Source organism: Anoplopoma fimbria, chromosome 16 (genome assembly GCF_027596085.1).
Source record: "Anoplopoma fimbria isolate UVic2021 breed Golden Eagle Sablefish chromosome 16, Afim_UVic_2022, whole genome shotgun sequence".
Taxonomy (NCBI): domain Eukaryota; kingdom Metazoa; phylum Chordata; class Actinopteri; order Perciformes; family Anoplopomatidae; genus Anoplopoma; species Anoplopoma fimbria.
The window spans coordinates 13,253,801-13,280,184 of NC_072464.1; the positions used below are offsets into that span (position 1 = coordinate 13,253,801).

The 26,384-nt window shown below is 39.9% G+C and overlaps 4 protein-coding genes across 4 annotated transcripts; 2 read left to right on the plus strand and 2 right to left on the minus strand.

Moving 5' to 3' along the window:
• Positions 1–1,692: 1,692 nt before the first annotated feature.
• phgdh (phosphoglycerate dehydrogenase) lies at positions 1,693–8,484 on the minus strand. Its single transcript, XM_054615597.1, has 12 exons — positions 8,236–8,484; positions 6,264–6,415; positions 6,114–6,179; positions 5,964–6,018; positions 5,698–5,796; positions 5,443–5,575; positions 5,211–5,359; positions 4,954–5,106; positions 3,988–4,126; positions 3,597–3,724; positions 3,285–3,507; positions 1,693–2,095 (listed from the first exon to the last, which is right to left on the minus strand). Exons 1-12 carry the CDS (start codon positions 8,371–8,373, stop codon positions 1,941–1,943), a joined length of 1,590 nt encoding a protein of 529 aa, XP_054471572.1. The 5' UTR covers positions 8,374–8,484; the 3' UTR covers positions 1,693–1,940.
• A 1,613-nt stretch (positions 8,485–10,097) lies between these two features.
• On the plus strand, positions 10,098–13,408 carry cfap210 (cilia and flagella associated protein 210). Its single transcript, XM_054615973.1, has 9 exons — positions 10,098–10,151; positions 10,895–11,103; positions 11,194–11,367; positions 11,466–11,671; positions 11,921–12,077; positions 12,184–12,323; positions 12,467–12,659; positions 12,783–12,947; positions 13,052–13,408. Exons 1-9 carry the CDS (start codon positions 10,103–10,105, stop codon positions 13,406–13,408), a joined length of 1,650 nt encoding a protein of 549 aa, XP_054471948.1. The 5' UTR covers positions 10,098–10,102.
• Positions 13,409–14,299: 891 nt separating this feature from the next.
• Positions 14,300–19,894, minus strand: ppig (peptidylprolyl isomerase G (cyclophilin G)). The gene is made up of 13 exons (XM_054615052.1): positions 19,768–19,894; positions 19,348–19,431; positions 18,855–18,929; positions 18,651–18,758; positions 18,341–18,385; positions 18,165–18,252; positions 18,027–18,056; positions 17,771–17,910; positions 17,491–17,668; positions 17,222–17,407; positions 16,519–16,609; positions 16,255–16,394; positions 14,300–16,046 (listed from the first exon to the last, which is right to left on the minus strand). The coding sequence occupies exons 2-13, from the start codon at positions 19,406–19,408 to the stop codon at positions 15,053–15,055; spliced, it is 2,136 nt and encodes a 711-aa protein (XP_054471027.1). The 5' UTR covers positions 19,409–19,431; positions 19,768–19,894; the 3' UTR covers positions 14,300–15,052.
• Positions 19,895–20,105: 211 nt separating this feature from the next.
• Positions 20,106–25,740, plus strand: fastkd1 (FAST kinase domains 1). Its single transcript, XM_054615405.1, has 15 exons — positions 20,106–20,396; positions 20,532–21,027; positions 21,352–21,420; positions 21,781–21,906; positions 21,986–22,384; positions 22,486–22,596; positions 23,178–23,309; positions 23,395–23,881; positions 23,962–24,076; positions 24,154–24,282; positions 24,393–24,524; positions 24,622–24,735; positions 24,997–25,141; positions 25,242–25,356; positions 25,439–25,740. The coding sequence occupies exons 2-15, from the start codon at positions 20,693–20,695 to the stop codon at positions 25,532–25,534; spliced, it is 2,505 nt and encodes an 834-aa protein (XP_054471380.1). The 5' UTR covers positions 20,106–20,396; positions 20,532–20,692; the 3' UTR covers positions 25,535–25,740.
• Positions 25,741–26,384: the final 644 nt, after the last annotated feature.

The following is a 26,384-nucleotide window of genomic DNA, read 5'->3' on the forward strand; positions in this document are numbered from 1 at the left end:
AGATCCTCTCCAGTTCTGTCAGGTTGGATGGTGAACGTTGGTGGACAGCCATTTTCAGGTCTCTCCAGAGATGCTCAATTGGGTTTAGGTCAGGGCTCTGGCTGGGCCAGTCAAGAATGGTCACAGACTTGTTCCGAAGCCACTCCTTTGTTATTTTAGCTGTGTGCTTCGGGTCATTGTCTTGTTGGAAGGTGAACCTTCGGCCCAGTCTGAGGTCCTGAGCACTCTGGAGGTTTTCTTCCAGGATATCTCTATACTTGGCCGCATTCATCTTTCCTTCAATTGCAACCAGTCGTCCTGTCCCTGCAGCTGAAAAACACCCCCATAGCATGATGCTGCCACCACCATGTTTCACTGTTGGGATTGTATTGGGCAGGTGATGAGCAGTGCCTGGTTTTCTCCACACATACCGCTTAGAATTAACGCCAAAAAGTTCAATCTTGGTCTCATCAGACCAGAGAATCTTATTTCTCATAGTTTGGGAGTCCTCCATGTGTTTTTTGGCAAACTCTATGCGGGCTTTCATATGTCTTGCACTGAGGAGAGGCTTCCGTCGGGCCACTCTGCCATAAAGCCCGACTGGTGGAGGGCTGCAGTGATAGTTGACTTTGTGGAACTTTCTCTCATCTCCCTACTGCATCTCTGGAGCTCAGCCACAGTGATCTTTGGGTTCTTCTTTACCTCTCTCACCAAGGCTCTTCTCCCACGATTGCTCAGTTTGGCTGGACGGCCAGGTCTAGGAAGAGTTCTGGTCATCCCATACTTCTTCCATTTAAGGATTATGGAGGCCACTGTGCTCTTAGGAACCTTGAGTGCTGCAGAAATTCTTTTGTAACCTTGGCCAGATCTGTGCCTTGCCACAATTCTGTCTCTGAGCTCCTTGGGCAGTTCCTTCGACCTCATGATTCTCATTTGTTCTGACATGCACTGTGAGCTGTAAGGTCTTATATAGACAGGTGTGTGCCTTTCCTAATCAAGTCCAATCAGTTTAATTAAACACAGCTGTACTCCAATGAAGGAGTAGAACCATCTCAAGGAGGATCAGAAGAAATGGACAGCATGTGAGTTAAACATGAGTGTCACAGCAAAGGGTCTGAATACTTATGACCATGTGATATTTCAGTTTTTCTTTTTTAATAAATTTGCAAAAATTTCTACATTTCTGTTTTTTTCTGTCAAGATGGGTTGCTGAGTGTACATTAATGCGAAAAAAAATGAACTTTTTCGATTTTAGCAAATGGCTGCAATGAAACAAAGAGTGAAAAATGTAAAGGGGTCTGAATACTTTCCGTACCCACTGTATGTTAAAACATAAATGTAGTGGTCTGAAAAGTACAATATTTCCCTCTGAATTGTAGAGGAATAAGAGTAAATATACTTCGATACTGCCAACCACTGCTGTTAGGTAGTTCTACTGGAGATGAATCATATTTGATGAGCTTTTATGATACATCATGTACCCCTGTACAATGAAATGTGATCAAATACTATAAACTTTTACCTTAACCATAGATAAAAAAAATTTTTTTAATATTACGACTCGTATTTGAAACTTTACATATATTAAAGAATGTTGTATTGGATAGAATTAAACTATACATATTTGCTTACTAGACTGGCAATTTGGTGTAATACCTCCCCTTTAAAATAAAAAAAAGTTTAAGTGTGAAGTTCAAAAACAAAAAAACAGTGATTTAGTAAGTCTACTTTATTTTACAACACTGCTTTATGAAGGTCAAACAGCAAACTGAACAGCACATGACAGTGAAATTATTTTTACTTGAACAAAGTGGATGTAAAGCATCTAAACACTGGAATGTTATCAAAATACAAGTTTTAAACCTGCAACGTAAAAGTTGTTAGTTGTAAACGCTAAGACCAAGATGGATCAATTATATTAGACACTCTTGAAGATGTATCGATAGCCTTCATGCTGTCATCTAAATGGTGAGCTGTGCGGCCTCCTTAACCAGGGGCTTCAAGGCACTGAGGTCTTTGGGGAGAGAGGACACCCCAACACAATACCACAGATCTCCAGAGCGGTCTGCCGGAGCACTGAAGGACTCAATCTCCACTCCCTCTGTGGCCAGGAGTCCTACACAAAGAACAATCCACAAGGGAAAACAGGTGTGATTTGAAAGCAAGAAACACACTTTTATCCAAATTGAAAGCCTAAAGTTAAAAAACAACAGTAAGGATAAAAAATATAGTTTACAGATTTTGCCTTGCTGACAGCAATGCATGGGTTATTTTTTCTAAAGGATTCCTAAAGTTGTTGCAAAATTACACTCACCATTTACCACTTGAACCCGAAATCTCCCCTTCAGTTGCTTTAAAGTTAGATACATTTTTGTTCCACTGAGGATGTATTCAATCTTTTAGGAGGGTAATTGGATGTATATCTACAGGAAAAATGTGTGTTGCAATATTTAATCAACTAAAAATCAACTTTGAAGAAAATTAATTTTATGCATTTAACCTCACTTTAAAAAGATGTTGCTCTGATGTACTTAGATGACAAGTATGTCTGCGTAAAAAAAACTGCCATAAAAATGTATATGAATATTATTTTCCAATTTTCAGTGTTAAAACTTTTAACCAAAACGGTACTGATCATAAATAATACTTTTTAATTAGAATTTTATTCTTTAAATGTCAGCTGTTTGAATAATGCCACTGATGTTTTTCATGGAAAAAACAAACAAACACACAAATTAAATTGTCTTTGTATACTAAATGCTAGGGGGAATTTGTATTTGTTTGCAGTCAAGGATACGTGAATGATTAGCAACAACATTGATTTTGTGCAGTGTTACATTTTAACAAAAGAATCTCACTTCAAAAATGTCTATAAAATGAAAATATATTATTATTAGAAAACAGTAAAAACTACAATTTTAAAGAGAGGGCTCTAGATTGAAGACTTGACATAAGGGTTTAACTGAGGACATTATTTAACCGTGTGAGTGTTTGTATTTTGGCTACACTAAAGAAGCTTATTATAGAGGTATAGTCTGGGCATAGTTAAATGCATAACGCAATCATGAAAGCTTAAAGAATGTTGATGGGTTTGTTTTATATTTCATGCTTCATGTAGCTGAAACTTTCTAAGATCACTTGACATGTCACAAATATGTTTGCCCTGCTTAAGACCCATCCAGAGTGTATATACAGAGACCAACTAGATGTAGCCATCAGTTTTGTCCTTATTCCAACAACTTCAGTATTATAGGATTATTTTCCCTGAATATCAATGGGCAATGCATCATTTTAAAATGTCTTACCAGCCACTGAGGATAGGAGCTGAGGACTTGCGGAGGCCTTGAAGAACAACAGATTTCCAGTGAGAGAGATCGGCTGTTTGAACACACTGTCACTCAGCTGCAGGAGGACCGGCACGCCACCTTGAACTGATCCACTGGCTTTGTAGCTGCAGCCATTGACCACGATCTCCACCTTACACACTCCACTAGCAGACCCTTCAGAGGCACAGTGGGCCTGGTTTACCTGAATAATCAGTATGAAAAGATGGTTTTCTGAAGACACGCACCTCGTTTTTGTCATGCAGCATTTGCAGGAATGAGTTAATGTTTTACCGTGATTCCAGACTCCTTTGCAAGGCTCATTACGTTGATGAGGTTCGGGCAACAGCCAGATTCATGGTTCAGTAGTCCAACAAGTACTGATGAAGTCATGTAACCAGTGGAGGACTTCATGCTATCCCCTGGTTTAAATAAACAGGACATCAAGTTAACTGCCACTACTAGCAAGTGAAACGCTATTTTAAAAAAAACAATGTGTATTTTAGAAAAACTGTGAACACCAAAAAGTGCATCTTCATACTGCAGTTGCTTTTGGACAACAGTGCTTTCACAATCATACCACCAGGGGGAGAACAAGACCTTTACAACATTATCTTCCTGTTATATGACCACCTCCTCAGCATAGACAAACTGGTTAGACCAGTAGTGTAGACAGTAGTTTTACCTTGAGTGGTGATTTGGACAAGTTTAAACGGTTTCTTGGAAGCAGTGCAGGACTGCAGCACTGCTCCGACAGCTTCTCCCAGTTTGATTAGCTGGTGAGAATCCTTGGAGAACGTGCTGGCCAAAACCGGGGCATTTACCTACAAAAAAAAAGGTGTAAACTTGGAACCAGAGTGCTTTTGGGAACTGAATGAAATCCCCAAAAAAAAATCCCCAAAAAAAAAATCAGTTGTTATTAAGCATTTTGAGACTTTTTCAATCTTTTCGATCCACCATTACCTTCTTCAAGTAGATATCCATTTTAATCAAATTAGTGACCTTCTTATAATGCTTAAGTTTGGTTGTCTGACATTACATGGTATTAGTACATAGTGTGACACATGTATGACACACATGGTGATACTTGCTCAGTCCAATAGACGTTGATGACAACGCATTTCAGAACACAAACCACCTGAAATGTAGGATTTGACACAAGAATGTGTTTACAAGGTAATTTTAATGTTAAAATGAATTGTGCATTATTTCCCAAAGCATAATCTAGACTAGGCATAGACTAGTGCATGACAGTTTTGCCATACTTTGTGGAACACCAATAACTATTGTAGTCACTCCATGACCTAATGGCAACATCATGCCGTTTTGGTAAGTATTGTTTAATTGTCGATCGTAAAAGTCAAAGGTTACTTGGAAGATTATATTACTTTGGTCCATGTCTCTTGGCACACGTATCTGCGACTATCACATATTCCAAAATATCAAGTAATAACTTTAATACAGGAAGGTTAAGAAGTCTGGCAGTTTAGGTGACTAGAACTGAAGTAGCAATATTACATTCTTTTTACATTTACAGCACAAATTACTGAAGATCCCCTTTAATTTATTTTGCAACAACAAATCTCAACGAGTGAAAAGTAATTTGCTTGAAAAGGTAAAAAAAGAAAAGAAAAAACAGAGTAGAACTTACAGCTCCAACCAGATTCTTGCCTTTCACCATGTCCACAATCTGCAGAGCGATGTCCTCCCCACAACGAGCCTGAGCCTCCTTCGTACTGGCTCCCAGGTGAGGACAGCTGATGACGTTAGGATGGTCGATCAATGCGCGGTCCTTAGGAGGCTCCTGTGGCCAAACATAAAACACAAAGTAAGATATAGGATGCTGCAACTCTTTTTAAAATATAAATAAGTGAGCAAAGATATAATTCTATGCTCTGATGTTCTTGCCTCAACAAAGACATCGAGCCCCGCTCCTCCGCACTGCCCGGACTCCACAGCTCTGAGGAGAGCAGCCTCGTCAATGATGCCGCCTCGTGCACAGTTCACAACCTTCACTCCCTTCTTGCATTTAGCAAAAGATTCATCATTTAGCAGACCTTGGACAGAAACATTAACAGTTAAAAAAAAGAAATCCCACAATTGTTCGGTACAATTTAAGACGGCTATTCGTACAACTCACCAACAGTAGAGGGCATTAGAGGAGTGTGGACAGTAATATAGTCACACTGGGGCCACAGCTGCTCCAGAGACATCTGCTCCACTCCCCAGCTGGCTGACACCTCAGGAGGAGTGATTGGATCATAACCGATTGTCTTTGAAGAGAAAAAATAAAAAAAAAAATACATATCTTGCCGCGTTTGTTTACTCAAATTATTTAAGTGTGATTAACCACTAAAATGTGTCCAGTCCTGACATGTATAATGTCTTTACCTACCCTCATGCCAAATGATTGCATTCTTGAGGAGACCTCCTTTCCTATTCTTCCAAGTCCAACTATTCCCAGTACTTTGCCGTACAGCTCTGCACCCATGAACTGCAAAATTAGAAAACAAAACTATGACCCAGTCCAAGTGTCACAACTTATTAGTGACGATTGGGTGAACAATGGAGCCGACCATGCAACAGTAATCGCTTTGTGTGCCAACTGCAACCACGGTCGTTCAAACAGCACACAGGGGAAAAACTAAAATCTCTGCTCACCTTTTTGCGATCCCAGTTCCCTTGTTTCATCGACATTGCAGCTTGAGGCACATTTCTGGAAACAGAATGGAATTAAATGACACTTGTACAGTACAAAAAAAAAAAAAAAAAAAAAAAAAAACTGTCCATGTTGACCATTGCTCATCTTACCTTGAGAGGCTCATCAGCAGAGCACATGTCAGCTCGGCGGCACTGATCGTGTTACCGCTTGGTGTGCTGGAGAAAAACAGTCTTCAGTTAATGTACAGTACATTAAATTGAAACTGCATGATCAAATTTGTGCACGGACTGGAAACTTACTTCATGACAATAATACCATTCTTGGTGGCAGCATCAACATCAACATTGTCTACGCCAGTTCCAGCTCTGCCAATGATTTTGAGATTTGTAGCAGCATTGATGACATCAGCTGTTACCTTCGTTGCAGATCTGACCACGAGGCCATCGTAGTCCTGGCATGGTGATAAAAGCATACAGTTGATGTCATGTTTTTTTTTTTTTATATCTGTGGTTGACCTACTCAAGGCTATATTACCAGACACGCAAAGTGGCAAATTACCTTAACTGGTTGTCGATTACTATGTGGTACTTTAATCAATGCAAAGTAACTGGTCATTTCTACCACTACAGCACAATATAAACTATGATGAGGGCCTTAAAACCATGATAATTACCTCACCTACCTTCTAGATGAGTGTTTCTTCAAACATTTTGTGTTAATACTTTTATATGTGTCAGTTAAAGTATACTTAGTACATAGTTAAATAAATGTGTGTCTACTCATGTTATCACAAACTAAGAGGGCTTTTTGACCTAACCTGCCTGGTTAGCACTGTTTGTTTTGGCTAACGTGAAAGCTGTCAGTCCAAAACTGGTGCAGATGAAACAACCAGACTGAGACCGCCTGAAAAGGAGAGTCTTGGTCTGCTTCCAGTGCTGGACTCTGGTGTGGTTTGTATGTGGTGTGAAAGCAAATGGACCAACCAAAAGGCCTGTTTGATAGAAGATGCGTGTGCGGTTTTTTTTGTTGTTGTATGAATTCAATAGCTTCACTACATCTGATCGTGAGCTGTTAACAAAGCGATCACCCGATCTGTGTGAGGCCTATATTTATACAAGATCTTTTTGTAACTATGGCAACACTTCAGCTTGTGGAGTGTGGAGATTTCCCTCACATATCAGAGAGTGAAAGAGTTGAACCAGACGTGTACTGTCACTATTGTTATGGCGCAAATGCTTCTTTTTGTCATGTTTCCTATCTTTTGTTACCATTTATGATCAGCTATTTGAGTTCCAGTTGCAGCCTTGACTAATAATACTCATAATGATTTACTTTTTTTGTGAGCACTTTCGTAACACCAAGATAAATAAACTCATAACATGCAGTAATCAATATATGTCAAATGGATGAGTAAGCTTTGGTTAAAAAGGGATCACAGCTCCCATTTTGCCCCAGAGTCTAACAGAGTTTTATGTCCAGTCCTGATTCTACTGCAAACCACTACAATCCATGACACTAAAAACCTCTGCAATACAAATACACTGTGCAATAAAATAGTCTGTATATATAATATTTCAGTTACTGTGGATTCTTTACTGTTTTTTTACTGCTCATTTGCTTATTTATAATTACTTATTTTTGATCTTTTTACTATGTCTCTTGTTTGCACTATCCTCTATGCTGCTGTAATCCTGTACATTTCCCTGCTGCAGGACTAATAAAGGATTATCTTATCTTATCTTATCCATTGAGTTTTTAAAATACATTTCCACTGCAACCCATTTTTTCCTAATCTGAATAATACAACTTGCACAAAGGCAAATATTAGTTTTCTGCTCCATGCACAGCCTCTGCATTAAGCTGATATAAAAGCTGCATGCTGGCACCCAGGGGGAAAGTGATGGGATACCCAGCAAAGTCAGGGATGAGTTGCATCAGCTTCCTAGAGGGCGGTACTAAATGTACATTCAGTTGTTACATCTAAACCTGGAGAATACGTGTCAGGTTCAGAGGAGTGGTGTGCATACTTAACATAAAAAAGTGCGCATGTCTTACATTAAACTTTAAAAAAAATATTTAATTTTATGTTATTTACCCGAGACAAGCAAAGAGGCAAAAAAAAAAAAAAAAAAAAAAAAAAAGCTTCTTTTTTTTGCAAGCTTAACCGAGTAAACTTTTTTTTTTTTAAGCATATGCATGTTGCATGTCGTAACAGACACGACACCATGTGCGCGTAAACGTAGTTAAGCAACACTCCTGTGCCAATTTTACCTTAATCTCCGCCATTAATTCATCCTTTTTCATAGCCGGTTTCTCCGTAACTCGGATGCCATTTTCCTCCAGAATGGTCTTGCAGCGAGGGTCCACACTCTCACTGATTAAGACAGTCTTGATGGAGATAGGAGCCATCTTGGATGTTTTTTTCTCACAGGGTTGCTAGCTGGTGGGCTGGTGGGTTGGTGGTGATGGAAGCAGAGAGTGGCTTTCCCTCTGCTGGTTTTGAATGTGTTTTCTGGGATTTAAGACAGCCCCTTTCAAAGTAAACCCGCCTCTCCTGCATCTCCTGCTCTGACGTAGGTGGTAACTAGTGTAAACCAATGCTGAGACTAGTTTGATGAGAGTGTCACCAGGTGGAAGAAATTATTACAATGTTAAGCTTTGGCAACAAAAAAAAAATAAAAATAGCAATAACACAACACACTGCAAGCGTGCATTCAAAACATTTCTTGAGTAAAATATAATATATATATACAGTACCAGTCAAACGTTTGGACACACCAATTCATTCAACTACTTTGAAGAATGTAAAATATAAAACATATTCTGGTTTGTTGAGCATTTGTTTGTTTACCACATAATTCCATATGTGTTCCTTCATAGTTTGGATGTCTTCAATATTAATCTACAATGTTGAAAAAAATAAATAAAATAAAAATAAAAACCATTGAATGAGAAGATGTGTACAAACTTTTGACTGGTAGTGTATATATATATAATATATCAAAATTATAAGTATTCATTATGCAGGGAATGGACCCTTTCATTGTTATATTATTATTGACTATAATAGTGGATTATTTTTACTTGTGCATAACCATGCAAACAGTATTTTAATGTTGTGAATGTACTGACTGTATATGTAGTGAAACTATACTAATACATAATATTTTATACACTATCTACAAGGTAATATAGCTGTGTGTACTTGAGTAGAAAGTACCCTGTCTCTGAAGTGCAATGGCTTAATTTGATGGATGCTGTTTATCACCTGACTCATTAGGCTGCACATGACGGCCCCCTAATCTTCTGGAGTCAACCTGATATGAACCTGATTTATTTTTACCATTCTTCTATAAACCAGAATCTTAGTTCTCATACTGAGGTAACGGTTATTGTAGTCATATGAATCCAATTGTATAACTGTTATATGGTATTTTGAAGTATGCAAGCCATGACTGTGTGACAGTAAGCCAGCATGCACAAAACCAGGACCATCAAATTGGAATTTAATCTTTGATTTTATTATATACGCGTGTGCATTATCCTACTGAAACATTTAAAATGTTACAGTAGGATAATCCTATAAAAAGGTGATATGAATCAACTCTATTTAAACAACTTGAATTATATTTTTATACAGAGACCTGATAAGGAATCACCATAATCCAATGATGTACATTATGGAATTATTAACCATTAATGTAATCATTTTAAAGTTGCCACTAATATGATGACCTTCTCCCACTCCTGAACACCTTGCAGGAATTTTTGTTTGACATATGATTTATTTACTTATTATTCGTAGAAATTATGTTTTTGTTCCACAGCAAAATAAATAAACAATTGCCCCCAAAAAATATATTCTTAATTTTCAATAATTTTCTGGAAGAAGTATTGCATGATTTGAAATAAAAGTGCAGACATGTTTGGGGCAGATGTGTGGCACTGTGGCATGTGGTGTTACCTGTTGCAGCGCCACCTGTCGTCCATCAGTAGAACAGCTTCAGATTGACTCCATCGTTGCCTGGATACAACGCAACAAATGCGACCTGGAAAGTGTTAAAGCTTTGTCAGCTGTTTTATTTAAAAGCAGTATTTTTTATCTTTAATTACAAGGTTATATATATATCAAATACAAATGGCATCGGTGGTTCAGTATGGCCGACGGAGAGGCTCCAGTAAGAGAGGTGAGAGCTACAGAAAATAGTTTGTAGTAACCCTGTATTATGCATCCATCTTTTGTCATACCCAGACTTGTATCCACATTCAAAAGACAACAACTTTCTGTATAAAACTTAAATGTATTTAGAGGGAAAAAATATACATAACATAACACATAACAGCAGTATGATTCATACACAAAATCTGATTATCTGCATTGGTTATCATAGGGTTTACCTGATCATAATCATCTCAGGTGCAGACAAAAAAGTGATTATGTCAAAAGGAATCTCCTCACTTGATCCCAAATCATTCCTGGACCACAAATAATATCACTTATGATATCTGCTATTAAATACCATTTAAGAATATGTACTTCAAACATGGTAGAAATAAATATCCTTCCTATAATAGTCTAGAAAAAAGCATTTACAGTCCTCAGCTACACAAATTACACAAATCCCCTTAAAAATTAAATTTTCTGTCTGTACATATAATATTTAAATTATTGTGGATGTTACTGTTTTTTATTGCTTATTTATAATACTTGTTTTTTTATTTCATTTTATTTGTATCTTGTCTTTCTTTTACTATGTCTCTTGTGTGCACTTTACCCTTTGCTGCTGTAATCCTGCAAATTTCCCCACTGCGGGACTAATAAAGGATTATCTTATTTTATCTTATCTTATATACTGTGTTCTAAATTTAGCGTGTCTTCTCACAGTACTTTCCTCCTTTTTCTTTTAATTTTTTTTATTTTTATAAATAGTGTCTTCAGCTGAGGAAGCCAGCAGGATAATCCAGCCCCCAGACCTCCAACAAGTCACTGTTTTAACCAAGAGTGAATGGCTGAGGATTCAGGATGAGTTGAAGCAGGTTAATAGAGACAAGGAGAGTATGAGAGAGACAGCGAAACAGAGGGAGGCCTTGCATTTGCAATCACAAGAGGTGGTGAAACTGTGGTCCAATACCATCGCTGTAAGTTGCCTTTAATGGGGTTTCCTCAGATTTTATTAAGTGTAGTGTCGGGCAAAAGATTTACAAACTTTCTGTTTACATTTATCAAAGGGTCAAAGGCAAAAAAAACTAGAGGCAAAGAATATCCGTGAGGAGATTGAAGAGGAGAAAAGGAAGCTGACTGATAAAGAAGAGGCCGAATATCAGGAGCAGCATCGGAAAGAGGCCATTGAAAAAGCCAAAAGTCAGCTGTTTTATCAAACAGACCGTGTAAAAGGATTACATGTTAGTATCGCTCCAGAGTTATTGTGTCACATTCACATTTTGGCTGTATATGTTGATGTTTCGGGATAATGAAATGATGTTCATAACTACTCCCACAGCGTGCGCTCTTACTGACAGAGGTGCTGAAGGAAAGAGAGACACAGATTGAACTAAAGCAAAGAATTAAGAATGCCTCTAAAGATGTCGACAAAGAATTCCTGGATTCGATAAAGACCAGAGAGGATGAAGCCTCGAGACAGGAGCAGGAGAAAGCCCTTCAGAGAAAGCTTGGGAGACAGGCTGTCGCAGAGGATCTGAAAAACCAGTAAGCCTAAGCCTAACATCCGACAAAACAAGCACCTTTGAACATGCTGCAGATGCACCAGTTGTCTGGTCCGTCCGAGAATTATAGGCATTTCAAAGATGTGTATTAATGTTGTATTTGTATAGTCCATGGTAAAACTGCATGAGAATATGCATTTAACATCCTATTTTGCAACTCAACTGTTCCTGGTTGTAAATTTCATATAAGAAGCATTTCCCTTTACATGAGGTTATGATTCCTTCTCTGTAGGGTCAGGGAAACTGAGCTAGTGAAAGAGCGACAGAAGATAGAGAACAAGAAGGACGGAGAGGAAACCCAACGCCTCAAAGAGCTCCACCAGTGGGAGCAAAGAATGGAGGAAGAAAGACAAGCAAAGCTGAAGAGAGAACTTATGCACGCTCACATGGTAGGGCCTCAACAGGGTTAACTGGTATTTGTAATTTTATTTTTTAACACACAAGTTTACTACTGTATACTCAGAATACTCATATTGTATGTTATATGATTTACAGGAACATGTCACCAATAGGGACCTCATAAAAGCGACAGATGCACAAAAACAGGAGGCTGAAGAGGAGCACAGGAAACTTTTTCTCTCTGCAAAACAAAAATTGATGAAGTTACGCAAAGACAGACAAACAGAATTGTTTAGGTAAGGCCCAGTGAATATATATCATCTACCTTCGTCTTAACTTCTCGTACACCCAGTCATCGGTCTTGACATTTCAAAGACATACAGTGGATTCCAGGTGTATGTTCATGACGATCATGCTTGTGATTATTTTCATTCTTCAGAGAGGCTCAAATGCACAGAGAGAAGATCATGAACAAGCTGGCCATCACACAGAAGGATCAAACTGAACGAGAACAGCAGATGATCGCGAAGGCTGTCGCTGAGCAGGAAGCAAAACAGGCACAAAGGCGGTGGGAGGAGGAGGAGAAGAAGGCTGCCATGTTGGAGTCAATAGCTGCGCACAGAGAACTCACGGTAACACAATGTTCAGACGCTGCCTCCTGCAAAACACAATGTTTCTGTAGCCGGTTACATCTGTAGTGATTTTGCCAGAGACTAAATGTTCTCACACCTGTAACACAAACTGTGTTTCATCAGAGACAAGAAAAGGAGAAGAGGGACAAATCAGCACAACAGAACACCAGAGACACACTTCAGGCCAAGAAAGAGGCTGACAGAATATTTTCTGAGAAACAACAACTGAAGGCTCAGAGGATGAAAGAAGATGGAAGAATTCTACAAGACTTCAATACCACACAAATGGTAATGTTGAACACTGTCCACAACACATATGACAAATTAACAATTTTGATTTGGTGGTCGTTATGGTCCTTGTTTGACATTTATCTTTCATCCTTCAAATAAAGGCTAAAAAAAGTGCCCGGCACCAGCAGCTGAGGAGAGAGGAATATGAGTTTGAGGTGAAGAACGCAGAGCTCCTTGCTAAAGAGGAGAACCAGTTCCAACAGTATTCACAGAACATCATCAGTGCAGCGGCGGAGGCTCAGCGAAAAGTGTTCCCACTTTGCAGAGCGGCATCATTGGGGATCGGAGGAGGGCACGGTCCAGTTTCTAGTGGACTCAGACCCAGCTACCTCGTTCAGGATCTCACTGGTGCTCAAATGCCCAAATACGTCTCTGGTGCCACCCAGAGCATTAAACAGTTAAACGAGGCCGAAGATATTCAAGACGCAAAGAGGAAACTTGGGTTTACATGGTCATAGGTCACCATGAGCTGGCAATTCTGGTTTCAAAGGTGTAATAACTTCCTCAAAATGTTCTACAGAGGCTGTCTGAAATAACTCCCTCCATCACTACTCTGTTTATAATAGACACTCAATGGTGTGTTGTTTAAGTGAATAGTAAATTGGGACTATAATTTGTATTTATGAATAGTCATTGTATTGCAGCTGCGTGATTTTCATATTTAGAAACTAAGATGCATTGTGGAGCATGTGGTTCCCATTGGTCTCCTCATCTCCTGTTGTCTCACTAAGAAAAGCAGAAAACTTCCCAAAATGCATTCTAAAAAAAAAAAGTTGCCTCCATGTCATGGAGACAACTTTTTTTTTTGTCCCTTTGTTGAGAATTTTTGATTTGAGAACAAGATATGGTGCATCATTTGGAGTCGACTATGGGGCAAATAAGGAGCGACTTTGGACATAGTCAGAAACTTTTGCAGGAATGTTTTACAGAGTTTTCATAAGGTAGACGGTTTAGATGAATGTGCGTTAGACAATGTTCTCTGAATGTTTTAGTCAGAATGCTCTATAGTCCATACGTGCTGTAGAGAGATGTGGGAGCTACAGAGAGATTAATGACACAGATGCCGTTTGTTTGAAATGAATCAAATAACAAAATGTTCTGTGAATATTGTGTATCGACTAACCCTAGCAGAGAAGATGACTCGTCTGGGCTGAAAATATGGACTCTAATTTAATCACCACTGCAGTTAATTCAACCTTTACACTGGATGACAAAATGTTAACAGTACAATGTTAATTTCCTGTAATTATGTTATCACTGTTGATTACTGTAATTTTGGATGCTATGTATATGTGGGCCTCCAGTAGCTGGTGTGTATGAAAGCATTTAGAGAATAATAAAACAGTTGATTAAAATCAAAGTGGAGCCTTTTAATTCAGTAGAGTTTTTCTCAAAATCAACTGGCACAAAACACAATTTCTACAAATTGATTTCATGTTGTACTTGCTACATGACATTGACAATTTTTTTCCATAAAAAAAACAAACCAGAGGTATCTCAAAACTGGTTAACAAATAGGATTACAGTACAAGGTCATGGGATTCCAAAAAATAGTCACAGATGAAGATATTTCTTCAAACAATGAGAGGGATACGCATGCAAGAAATTAAAAGTGTTCCAGATTGATTGTTGTAAAAAATAACAAACTTTATCCCAAAAAACTGCGTTAAATAACATTAAAACATATTTCAGGAGAAATTGTCCTTGGGGAAATCATTTGTGAATCTGGCTTTGCAGCTCCAGCTACACATCAACGGTGTAACGCACTCGATGGGGCACAATCCACAATCCATTCAGTGCCAGAAGTCAGTCCATCGCTCTGCTAAAGCTCGCATGATGCTACAGTCTGCCATTGTAAGTTTGAGTTGTATTCACGTAGTTTAACAGTTTTGAAAATGACCTTTGACAGACTTTTGAACAAACATGTTAGCTTTGGATGATGGGTGGAGGGGGAAACTATGCACTGAATGAGGAATGTGAATAAGTGCCACTCTAGATGGAAAGCTGATGCTGCGTACTAAATATGTAGTTGGGATAAAACGGGGACAGACTTAAAAACTCCCAATCTATTCTATCAGGATATCATCATCATCATCGCCGGCTCAGTCGCTGTCGGAGCTCGAGCTAGAGCTGGATTTATTCCTCTTGCTGTTGTTTCGGTCTTTTCCCTTTGTACTATCTGGTCTCGGTTTGGCCGGGCTTCTTCTGTCTCTGGAGGAACTGTTGGCTTCTCTCCGTTTGGAAACGGGACTCTTTTGACTCTTCCTCTTCTCGTCTCTATCGCTCTCAGAGCTGCTGCTCCGTCTTCTCCTTTGGTTGGCAGATTCTCTGTCCTTGTCCTTCCTGTGAGAGGACCGATCTTTGCTGTGGTCTCTCTTATTACTCTTGCTTCTGGAGCGTCTGCCTCTGTGGGAGTCTCTGGACTTATTTCTGTCTGGACTTCTACGTTCCTTGTCCCTGGATGACCCTCTCTTCTTATTCTCCCTTTCATTGTTGTGTCTTCTTTCCGGACTCTTACTACGCTCTCTGCCCCTCTCTTTGTCTTTGTCGCGTTTTTCTTCTTTGTCTTTAGACACTGCAGGTCCGCTCTTATCCTTGGGCCTGCTGCTTGATCTGTGGTCGTCTTTTGTGGTCGCTCTTTCCTTACTTTGAGACTTTGTCCTAGTTCCCTCACCATTTCTTCCTTTGGTATCCTCTTTCTGCTTTTTGTCAGAGTCCTGATCGTTGTTTTTATCTTTATCTTTCTTCTGATCAGAATCTGACTCCTTTTCTTTCTTACTAGCATTTTTGTCTTTGCTCCTGGAGCGACCTTTCCTGTCATCACTTTTGTGCTTGTGACTCTTCTCCTTGCTTTTTGACCTCCTACTCTTTTCTCTGCTTTTGCTTCGGCTTTTAGATTTATCTCTTTTCTTTGCCTTGTGTTTGCTATGCTTCTCATCCTTCTCAACAGTGTCCTCCTCTTTGCTTTTGGATCTATGTGACCGACTTTTCTTGTCTTTTTTACCCTCAGCTGTGTGTTCGTGCTTCGAGTCGGAGGTTCGTCTCTCTCTTCTTGGAGCTTTAGCAGCTTCATCCTTGGCCTCACTCATGTCCCCTCTGTTAAAAAAGTGCAGAGTAAATATCATCTACAGAACAAGACTACTGACATCGTGCAACACTATGGAACTACATGACAGCGTTCAATAATGTTGGAATGAGACGTATAAGCTCATCTTATATCTGGGAACATTTCAGGCACCCACACAGGAAGGTTAAGGTAAAATTTTACATACATTTTTAATTGGTCAAAATAAAGTTATCTTACTTGTCGCCCTTAATCCAGCGCTCTCCAGTGACGGCCCTCATCCTCTGACGCTGCAACTCCTGACGCCAGTGTGGAGGCGTTTCACTGCGCCGAAAACGATCCCTGGACCTTGAACGAGAGCGTGATGGAGTCCGATAGCGCTGGTTGGGAGGAACGACAAACAACTTACTTCTAAATGTCTTATTAATTATTATATAACTATATATTAACAGTGACAAAGTGGACAAAATGTGAGTTGAGCTCTTCACACTGAAGTGCACTTACCCTTGGACCCCTGCCCTTTATCTTCCTGCCGGATCGGGTCATCACCAGTCTTCTATGATATGATGACTGAGAATTATATGCTATGCCAGACCTAGAGGGAGAGGGGGAGAGAAAAAATTTGGACCTGTCAGTCCATCAGTGAGCCTGCCACTGAGCGGTAAGTAGTGGGTAAGCGGTAGCATCCAAATGTTGTCATGACACCTTGCAGGAAATATGTAAGGAGCTTGATGTGAAATATGTTTTAAAAGCAACTAACCAGCTACGAGGTCACCGAGATGCGAACCTCATGGTTATTTCCTAAGAAGCCCACCATATATCTGCATTTGAATGACCTGAACCCGCTTGAAACTGACAGCTATGAATAAACCAGCTATCTGTGGTGGTGAAGATGTGCCGGGTGAGATGATTGGAGAAGGAGGGTGTGGGGCATTGTGGCCTCTCTAGTGTGCTTTGCGTGCTCGTGCAAACCTGACAGCACACTGTGCTCAGCAATTTTACACAGAAATACTAAATTTTAGTATTTTTGAGGAGATTCGCTCCAGGGGTGGAGAATGTGGTGACTTAAACAAATGTCACGGTGATGATGACTCAGGCTTACTCGGGTATAGAACATCAACATAATATGAAAGCTCAGCGGAGAGGTGGGGAATTTGGATTTGTGCACGGTACGAAGCAATCGTACTTCATATGAAAAAGCTCTTACCTCTCTCTGGGCCTTTCCTCTTTATTTGGCTGAGCCTTTTCAGCCTCCTCTTTTGGCTTCTGGGCCACCTGGGGACTCCTCCTCATGAGGAATCGATTCTCCGGGATGGGTGGAATATCTTCGGGACGTACAGTAGATGTAACCAACTCTTCTTGTTCTTTCTCTTCAGCACTCTCAGCCTCTGACCTAGGAAAACATTTCAGATCAGAATAGAGACACCAGTGTACTGTACACTGCAGAAAGAGAAAATGTGACCATAAATGAAGTACCTCTTCTTTTCCTTCTTCTTCTGTTTCTTTTTCAGCTTTTTCGCCTTCTTTTTCCTCTTCTTAGATTCCTTCTCCGATTCGTCAGAATCAGAGGAGGATTGTGATGAGCTCTCAGAGTCGCTGGAGCTACTGCTGGAACTGGAAGACGCACGCTCTTTCTTTTTTTCATCTTTCTTTGCTGCAAACATTCAAGAATCTGTTAGAAGCACTGCTTCATAAAATATATATATATATATATATATTTTTTTTTAAGTACTGAAAATGCTTCACAGAAACAAACCTTTAGATTTAGGGATGAGCTCTCCACAGTTCAAAACTTTTATGTCAGCATATGGTCTGCTATTGGGATCTGTTTTCTGGTTTTCCATGGTTTGAACAACCTCTTGGCCAGAAATCACATGACCAAAAACCACATGGACACTGAGGAAATAAAGTGGTGTTGAGCTTCAGCTATGCTGATCGAAGTGAAACATACTGTGTGTGTATCGTGCACGATGCAATCAATCAGAGTTTCAGACCAATTAAGCAGCACTTACCCATCCAGATGTGGTGACGGTTTTGTTGTTCTGAAGTGATACAGCAAAAAAAAAAAAGGTCATATAAATATTTGAATGGCTTAGGACAGAATTAATTTATAATGCATCAAATCGATATTAAATTGGAAAAGTGCTTACATGAAGAACTGTGATCCATTTGTATCTTTGCCCCTATTGGCCATAGACAGCAGGTACTCCTTGTTGTGTTTAACAGCGAAGCTTTCATCTGGAGGAAAAGGATAAGATTGTACTGCCATCTTGAAGCCAACGTCGGTTTGGATAACAACTGACAGCTCTGATAGTGGCCTCTTTACCTTCAAAAAAGCCTCCATAGATGGATTCACCTCCTTTTCCATTTCCTATGTCAGAGAAGGAATAAAACATAAGAACAGGAGCTGCTACAGGACGAGATTGTTGGCGTTATAAAACTTATGCTGATTGCTGGTTATTCAATAGATTCGGTTAAGTTGATGTTAAAATTTGTTGATGTGTTCTCTAGTTGCTGACGTTGAGTATGTAGCAGGTAAAAACGTACAGCCCTGTAATAATATTTGGACTTAAAGAATAGGTGTTCTAAGCTAAATGCACCATTCACATCTTTATATTCAAACTTGACTAACTCACCTTCGCTGAAGTCTCCTCCTTGAATCATAAAGTCTTTTACAACTCGATGGAACAGACATCCTTTGTAGTGCAGGGGTTTCATAGTTCCTTTGCCAATGCCTTTTTCACCTGAATGAAGACACAATTATCAGTTATCAATTTTATACTGTGAAATAAAGTACATTTTTCTGGCTTTTTTTTGTGTGGATACATTTTATTATTTACCTGTGCAGAGGCATCTGAAGTTTTCACATGTTTTGGGACAGATGTCTGAAAACAATTCAACCACAACTCTGCCGACTGTGAGGAAAGAGCATTGTTAGTTTTTCTTTATCATGTGAGCCTTCCACCTAGCATTTATTGTATTCGTATTAGTTTGTTGCACTTATTGTATTCGTATTAGTTTGTTTCTGCACTATACTTTTGCTCTGGTTTATGCTCTTAGATGCTTGTTTCAGAAAGGAGATGCACTTATGACTTCTGGTGACTAGTAGTTCTCTTGAATACCTATGTTGAATACACTTATTGTAAGTCGCTTTGGATAAAAGCGTCTGCTAAATGACTGTAATGTAATATAAGTGAGAAAATCAGTGGTCAGTTTATTGGGGACATCTAGCTAAAACCAATGCAGTCTGAAACCCATCAGCCCTTCCCCATTATTATGCATTGTACAACTCTAGAGTAGCACCATAAACAAACACAAACATGTCTTTCTTACCGAGCACATTACTGATGCCGACGTCAAGGAAACACCGAGTGCGCTGAACTTTGACCCCCATGTTCACATCTACTGATCAAGAACCTGAGGGTGAGAAACACAGATAAAGTGACACTTTAGCTTAGCTTAGCAGCATGTGCATTAAATGCCTGAATTACCCAGACATCCTAACGTTGAATGTCCAGTTTCGTTTTTCCATCATAGGCTAGCTCGGCTAACACACACACACACACACACACACACACACACACACACACACACACACACACACACACTTTAGGCCTGCTGTTAGCATTAGCACCTCCAGCTAGCCTCAGCCAGACAACATGGATTCTTCTACCTCACGTATAAACCGTTCAATCTAGATAAATAACTACACACATATATCGCCAAACGGCGGCTAAAGCTGTGTCATATCACCTGTAAACAAAACGGTATCACTCCATACAACGAGCAGCTCTCACAAACGGGGAACATTAACTTTCATTCAGTGCTGGGATCACTGTTTTCTAAAGATGGCGCGGCATGGACGTCAATGTGTTTCAAGAGTCGAGCGGGCACGTAGCTGTGACGTACGCGGGCACGTAGCTGTGACGTACGCGGGTTCTGATGCCCTGAGTTGAGCCTGGCAGGTACAACTTTCCTTCGCGGTCCGCTGCGGTCCGCGTAGGGCGCCTGGCTGCTTGCTGCCTGAAAGACAAAAAACAGGGTGCTACAAAAATAAATTTCGTAACATCACAAGCTACGGAAGTGAAATATTGTAGCACCCATGCTGACCTGATGCTGACTTTGAATGAGTGATTATAAAATCGTATTCTATTTGTGTTATAAATATACTGTGTGGTTCTCTATTATATCAATAAATATAGCTTAAAATACAGCGACTAGGGGTAATCTGGCGTTGTCAGTGATTTTAGGAGATATTTTCTCCATGCACGTGAACTGAAGGTAGCTCAACTCAACTCTGAAGTCGCAAAGTTACATTAAAGTCAAGTTATATGAAATATCAGAATGCGGCTGCCTGCGAGATGAAACCGTCTGGACCTGAGGTCAGCATGTCACACTGGTGTTGTGCATACTATGTAACTCACAACCAAACATAACTTGAGACATTGTGATATTTGTTTTAATAACATTATGGATTTCTTTTTTGTGTGCTTTTTTTGTGCCTTTAATTGACACAGGTCCCTGAAGGAGCACCCAACACATCCCTCATCCAGACTGTGGTTTTGTGGGTGTGATCTCAGCTGGCTGAGGTTACCTGCTGGTTTTGACATTGAGCTGTACTGTGTTGGTGCTATGAAGACCCCAAGTGCCTGCTTGATTTGAGCCGACGTCTGCGGTGATGTTTCGGGTCCGCTGTGTGAGTCCCCTCTTTCGGAGGCTCCTTCATGGGGGGGCCGCGAACAGAGACCAGGTCCTGGAGCAGCTGCAGGTTTGCTCGGCTGAAGACCAGGTGTTTGACGTGGTGGGCAAGAACAAAGCCAAGCTCACAGTGAGCCATGTCAGCGAGGCTGTTGGGATGCTGTGGCAGTTCCAGAAAGAGAAGCCCCAAATGCTCAGGACTGTGGGGCTCATCAAGAGCAACCCCCAGTTCTTGACTCTCCGGGTTTTGGCGGAGAACAAAATTGCTCTCATGGATGATTTGATGTTGGTCGACATGCTTTACAATTTCCTAAGGTACATTAAGATAAACAGTACCAGTCAAAAGTTTGGACACACCTTCGCAATCAATGGTTTTTCTTTATTTGTATTTTTTTCTACATTGTAGATTAATATTGAAGACATCCAAACTATGAAGGAACACATATGGAATTATGTGGTAAACAAACAAATGCTCAACAAACCAGAATATGTTTTATATTTTAGATTCTTCAAAGTAGTTGAATGAGAAGGTGTGTCCAAACTTTTGACTGGTACTGTAGACCAAATCAATTTCAAGTCTTACGTATTGTTATCATAACTTAGTAATTATAACGCGCTGTATTATTGTCCATCCTTTAGGTTGAATGTGGATCATCATGACTCCCTTGTTCAGCAGTTGGTTTCGGAAGCATGGCTCAGAATAGACAGGTATGATTGCATTACATTGTTTTGAGCTGATGGAATGTAAGACTGCAGCTATGTTTATTATTTAATGATATGGAAATGATTTCTATCTAACAAAGTCTATAAAATACCCTAAAATAGTGGAACATTGGAAAAATCTTGTTCCAACCAAAAATCCTTAACCCAGATATATACAATGACATAAAATAGAGAGAAGCAGCAGATCTCCACAGCAGAGAAGTTGAAACCAGCAAATGTTTGGCATTTTTTCTTTATTAGTTACAAAAAAGATGAATTGCTATCAAAATTGTCTGATTTTCATCAGACAATTTTGCACTAATGACATTTTCTAATTAAATTTTACACAAATGTGGATTTTTGCAGATTTCCAATGGTATCCCTATCCAAGTTTTCCATCTGTTTGAGTGATCAGCACCTTCAACACAGTCCTCTAATGGGCCACATCACCAGTATTGTGGATCAGAGGTTGTCTTCCATTGATGACGCCAGGTTGGTCAGGAGACAGAAAGGATCAAATAAATTAAACTCCCTCATATTGTGTACTGACACTCTTGGTTGTCTTTCCCAGGATCCTAACTACACTGATGATTAGCGTGTCGTCCCTGGTGTCTCCCCGGCTTCGGGATGCCCTCATCAGCAGGGCAGACCATCTCCTAGAAACCATGGATCCCTCAAACTATAACAACCCGCGGAGAATGGTGCAGTTCCTGCGCAACATCAAGCACAGTTACCGGCCTCTGCTGGAGAAGTGCAACAGGATCATCCTGTGCAACCTTCCCAGACTGGATGCAGAAAATATCAGCATCCTCATGGGGCTGTATCAGTCCCTGCAGTTCAACAACTGTGACTTCAGGCTGGCTGTCAAACAACGACTAACAGAGGTGCTTGAGTCAAGCACCGATCCCTTCTCCTTCACCAAACTTTTTGTCGCTCTGGCGCCGATGGCCAGTCAGGAGATCAAAGATGGGTTGGTATCATTATCAATGGAGTAATCTTAACTGGAAATCTTTACCCATTACAGCAGTTCTTGAGTTTCACATGTCTCTTCTGTGGTTTCCTCCCTCTCAGGCTGGAAAACACTGCCCTCCTGTTGGCGGACGAGCTCAGTGCACATCAGGCTCTGGCCATAGCTGAAGCTCTAGAAGAGATTCAAAGCAGGAATCTTAGCTTATTGAACAAGTGAGTTCATATCTCTGCCATATAGCAACTTCATAGCTCAAGAAGTTGAGCCAATATATCTGCCACTATCAACTTATTGCAGATATATCGGTATAACCATATATTTCAGCTGAAAAGTTATTAGAAATTTCAGTACAGGGTTGACAAAACAGATATTGATCAATTGTTCCTGACTTTGGAAATAGGCCCATATATAGGAGCTTCTCTGATCCGTTCATTCATGTCGCATGATCTTCTTTTTCATGAAATTGTAGACGTTCATATTCCATTTTCCTGAGCACTTAAAGGACCTCTTGCTCATGCTGTCTTGAAAGTTTAGATTGAAAATTCTTTCTTGACCTTGGACACAGCAGTTTTTGTCACCACAAGGTGCATTCATCAAAAAAACGTGTTTCCATTACATAGTTTGGCAATCAGAAAGCTCTAAAAAGTTACTTTTTTTATTGTAAAATCTCCCACTCCTTAGGGGTCATAGTGTTGTGTATTTTATGTGTCTATGTGAAAAGACAACTCTCCACAGATGTATAGAAATATAATATAAATATTTTGTCAAATGTAATTTTTACTAAATTATTTTCCAGAATTGCTTCTGTGATCCAAAGGAACCTTCATGTCTTCAAGCCAGTGGAGGTGGCCAGAATCACTCAAGCCCTTTTTCTGATGCAATACCAGAACCCCGAACTCTTCACTAGACTACGAAACATTCTGGTCAAGTAAGTGTTTATTTAAGAGAAGGAGGACATTCTGCTTCACTCTTTGATTGAATAAAATGAAGACCGATTACACTTTCTCTTGCAGATATTTGCTGCGCAGCATCTACCCCTACGAAGTGACCATGTTGACCCGTGTTCTGTCCTTGCTGCCCTGCCCGCGGCTTGACGAGGGCGTGATCTCGCGGGTGGATTCGGTGGTGGCGCAATGCAATCTCAATGACCTCAACACCATTTCTCAAGCCGTTGCCAAGTGGGTGCGTAGTGATCCCTCCTACCGCCACAACACTCCCAGCAAGTACGTCCGCCTGCTGCAGACCCTGAACCGCTGCGGGCACGAGAGGCTGCATACGGCCGACCGGCTGGACTTGCTGCTGGAGGAGCTCAAGTACATTTCGGGAGAGTGGTTTGAGGAAATGCTGCTGGACGAGACAATGGTCACACTGAAGAGGATGATGGACCAAATAAACTGGACCAATGTGCCCGAGTTGGCCCTCTTCTTAACCAGAATAAATCACATCTGCCCTCCCCTGATGGACCGTATCGCCAGCGTGGCTATTAAAGACATTAACAAGGTGCCTTAAGAGACATCGTCATATGTTTAGTCTGCTGTAATTCAATATATTAACTGTGCTTTTTCTGTATCGTTTTTCAGATTCACTACTCGTCAACTTATGCCACCCTGCTGCCGTTCTCTGTCCTGAATTATGATTCTGTACAAGCAGACGAGTTGTATGATGTTTGTATTCAGCGCATCATTCCTCATATCAGTAAGTCAATCAGTTTACGCGTTTGTTCACTTCTTTTATTTCAAGCTTAAACTAACGCCTGTTTTTCTGTTTTTTAGGCTCCTTTGACCCACATCTGCTGGTTCTCATGGCGTACACTTTGTCTGTGGCCGACTGTTTTCCTGAAGAACTCGTCAGAGAGATCTTCAGTATAGACTTTCTGGGAAAGCTGGATGCCCAATTAGAAAGTATGTCTCCACTCTGCATTGCTTTATATGCATCGGCAGCAAAATATTCACCCTGAGATGTTAGCACTTCACATCTCAGTAGAACCAACTGTTGTCCTTTCCTCTTACAGCTCTACCCGATGCCCTCAACATGCGGACCAGACTGCGCCTCATGGAGCTCAATCGCGCCGTGTGTCTGGAGTGTCCCGAGTTCCAGGTGCCGTGGTTTCATGAACGCTACTGCCAGCAGTTGCAGAAGAAAGGTAAAAAAAAAAAGAAGCAACAAGGAATGATTTATTATTATTTAAGTGGATGTTCAAAATTCAAAAAAAAATCCATACTGTCATAATTATTCTACAGGGAATGGCAATGTCAGTCATGTGCAACAGCAAATCCACAAAATGCTGGGTGAGGTTCTCGGTGGCATTAACTGTGTCCGGGTAGCAGTCGCCACTCCATATTTTTACACCGTAGGTGAGTAATAATGGGAAATCTCTTTAATAAACATTGATTTGATATTTTATCACATCTTTTCTGTTCTATTCTGAAAAAGTTTTTGCGCCTGATAGAAAGAGAAGCTCATATAAACGGTAGCCCCTATACTTGCAATGCATCAAGTCAATTTATACGCATGATATATATCTGCTTTTCAGTGAAAATCTCCACGTAATCACCCCAAAAAAGAAAATATATTCCGAGGACAGAAGTGTAATGTGACCATGTTTGCCTTTTCAGACTTTGAATGCACACTGGACAAACACCTGCAGCCGTTGCCCTACAGCGAGCCCAGCACGCTGCAGATCTCCAACAGAGGACAAGTTCACTGGGAGAAAAGCTCAGTGGAGAACATCAACGATGTGCTGCCACCTGGAGCTCAGCGGTAGGGATGCATTAAACAAACATCTTGTATAATAAAGATGAATAAGTAGACAACTCAGATATGAAATATGTTTGACATCCTTTTTTTATTCATCACTCAGAGTTGCTGTGGACTTTCTTGATTCAAAGTCCTTCTGCAAGAACTCTCCACATATGAAAGGTGAAACACTGATGAGAAAAAGACACCTTGAAATTCTGGGATACCGTGTGGTTCAGGTGAGAAGATATCATTCAAGTGCATGTGTTGTTGTACATCTCTTACACTGAATCATATTAAATGTCAGTGACACTTTTGCAGATCCCTCACTTTGAATGGAACTCTATGGAGCTTTCAACACCAGATGCCTGGAAGGAATATCTAAAGAAGAACATATTCAGAGAGCTCTCTTCTTGAAGGCCTTATTTATTGAACTCGACACTTTGACACGCTTTTGAGTTTTGGTTGTAGAATTTTATTTGAAGACTGAACTGTGTGTTGAAAACAGAATGTTTATATATATATTTCAAGTGCTCCTTTTAGTTACATGAAGCTACCTCACTCATGTTAAGTAAGTATTATGTGCTTTTGTATTGAAATTTGTATTTAAAATAAAATGCTTAAACAACGAAACTTTTACTTTTTTGGTTATCATGCACTTTGCTTGCAAATAACATGCTATATCTTGGTAAACATTGTATAGTAATTAACACATCTTTGGACTGCGAGTGTAGAGTTTTTGAACATTTTGAACATTTTCCCAAGATTATATTTTATCCTTAACATGTGTGACTTATGTGAGCTTTTTTAATCAATTTAGTTTAATCAATTCTTATCTGACTAATTACTTTACTTATACAACAACAATAGTGTTGTCTTTAAATGTTTAAGATTATATTAGTCATGATTGTGCAGAGGTGCACAATATTTCTGGGCTTGAATAATGTCCATATTTTATGAGCTTTGTTAAGTGTTGCTTGAAAAAGAATATAAAATGGACACAGTGAGTCTGTGTAAGATGATATTTTAATACTGAAGAGACACAAGGTACATGTTATTCACTAGAGAAGGAACATTTACAGATTCACAGAAAAAAAACATGAATTTCTATGCCATCATTCAACAGTATTAATACTTTTTAATGAGTAGAAGTGATGTGTTTTAGTAGATCAGAATCAATAACGTTGGGCTGAAATCAACACAAAAAGCCAATTAAAACCATGATGCATTTCATTAAACCACTCACAGAACAGGCAGAGGGGACATG

Excerpts from the sequence above, each read along its gene's own strand:
- phgdh (XM_054615597.1), bottom strand. The coding sequence starts at position 8,373 with ATGGCTCCTATCTCCATCAAGACTGTCTTAATCAGTGAGAGTGTGGAC. Across the intron at positions 5,107-5,210 it reads GGCTCGATGTCTTTGTTGAG|GAGCCTCCTAAGGACCGCGC; the intron begins GCAAGAACATCA and ends GTTTGGCCACAG. Across the intron at positions 3,508-3,596 it reads CAAAGGAGTCTGGAATCACG|GTAAACCAGGCCCACTGTGC; the intron begins GTAAAACATTAA and ends CTGATTATTCAG.
- cfap210 (XM_054615973.1), top strand. The coding sequence starts at position 10,103 with ATGGCATCGGTGGTTCAGTATGGCCGACGGAGAGGCTCCAGTAAGAGA. Across the intron at positions 11,104-11,193 it reads TGTGGTCCAATACCATCGCT|GGTCAAAGGCAAAAAAAACT; the intron begins GTAAGTTGCCTT and ends CATTTATCAAAG. Across the intron at positions 12,660-12,782 it reads CTGCGCACAGAGAACTCACG|AGACAAGAAAAGGAGAAGAG; the intron begins GTAACACAATGT and ends GTGTTTCATCAG.
- ppig (XM_054615052.1), bottom strand. The coding sequence starts at position 19,408 with ATGGGGGTCAAAGTTCAGCGCACTCGGTGTTTCCTTGACGTCGGCATC. Across the intron at positions 18,253-18,340 it reads CTATGGAGGCTTTTTTGAAG|ATGAAAGCTTCGCTGTTAAA; the intron begins GTAAAGAGGCCA and ends CTTTTCCTCCAG. Across the intron at positions 17,669-17,770 it reads GCTCATCCCTAAATCTAAAG|CAAAGAAAGATGAAAAAAAG; the intron begins GTTTGTTTCTGT and ends GAATGTTTGCAG.
- fastkd1 (XM_054615405.1), top strand. The coding sequence starts at position 20,693 with ATGTTTCGGGTCCGCTGTGTGAGTCCCCTCTTTCGGAGGCTCCTTCAT. Across the intron at positions 24,077-24,153 it reads GCGCATCATTCCTCATATCA|GCTCCTTTGACCCACATCTG; the intron begins GTAAGTCAATCA and ends TCTGTTTTTTAG. Across the intron at positions 24,525-24,621 it reads CCAGCAGTTGCAGAAGAAAG|GGAATGGCAATGTCAGTCAT; the intron begins GTAAAAAAAAAA and ends ATTATTCTACAG.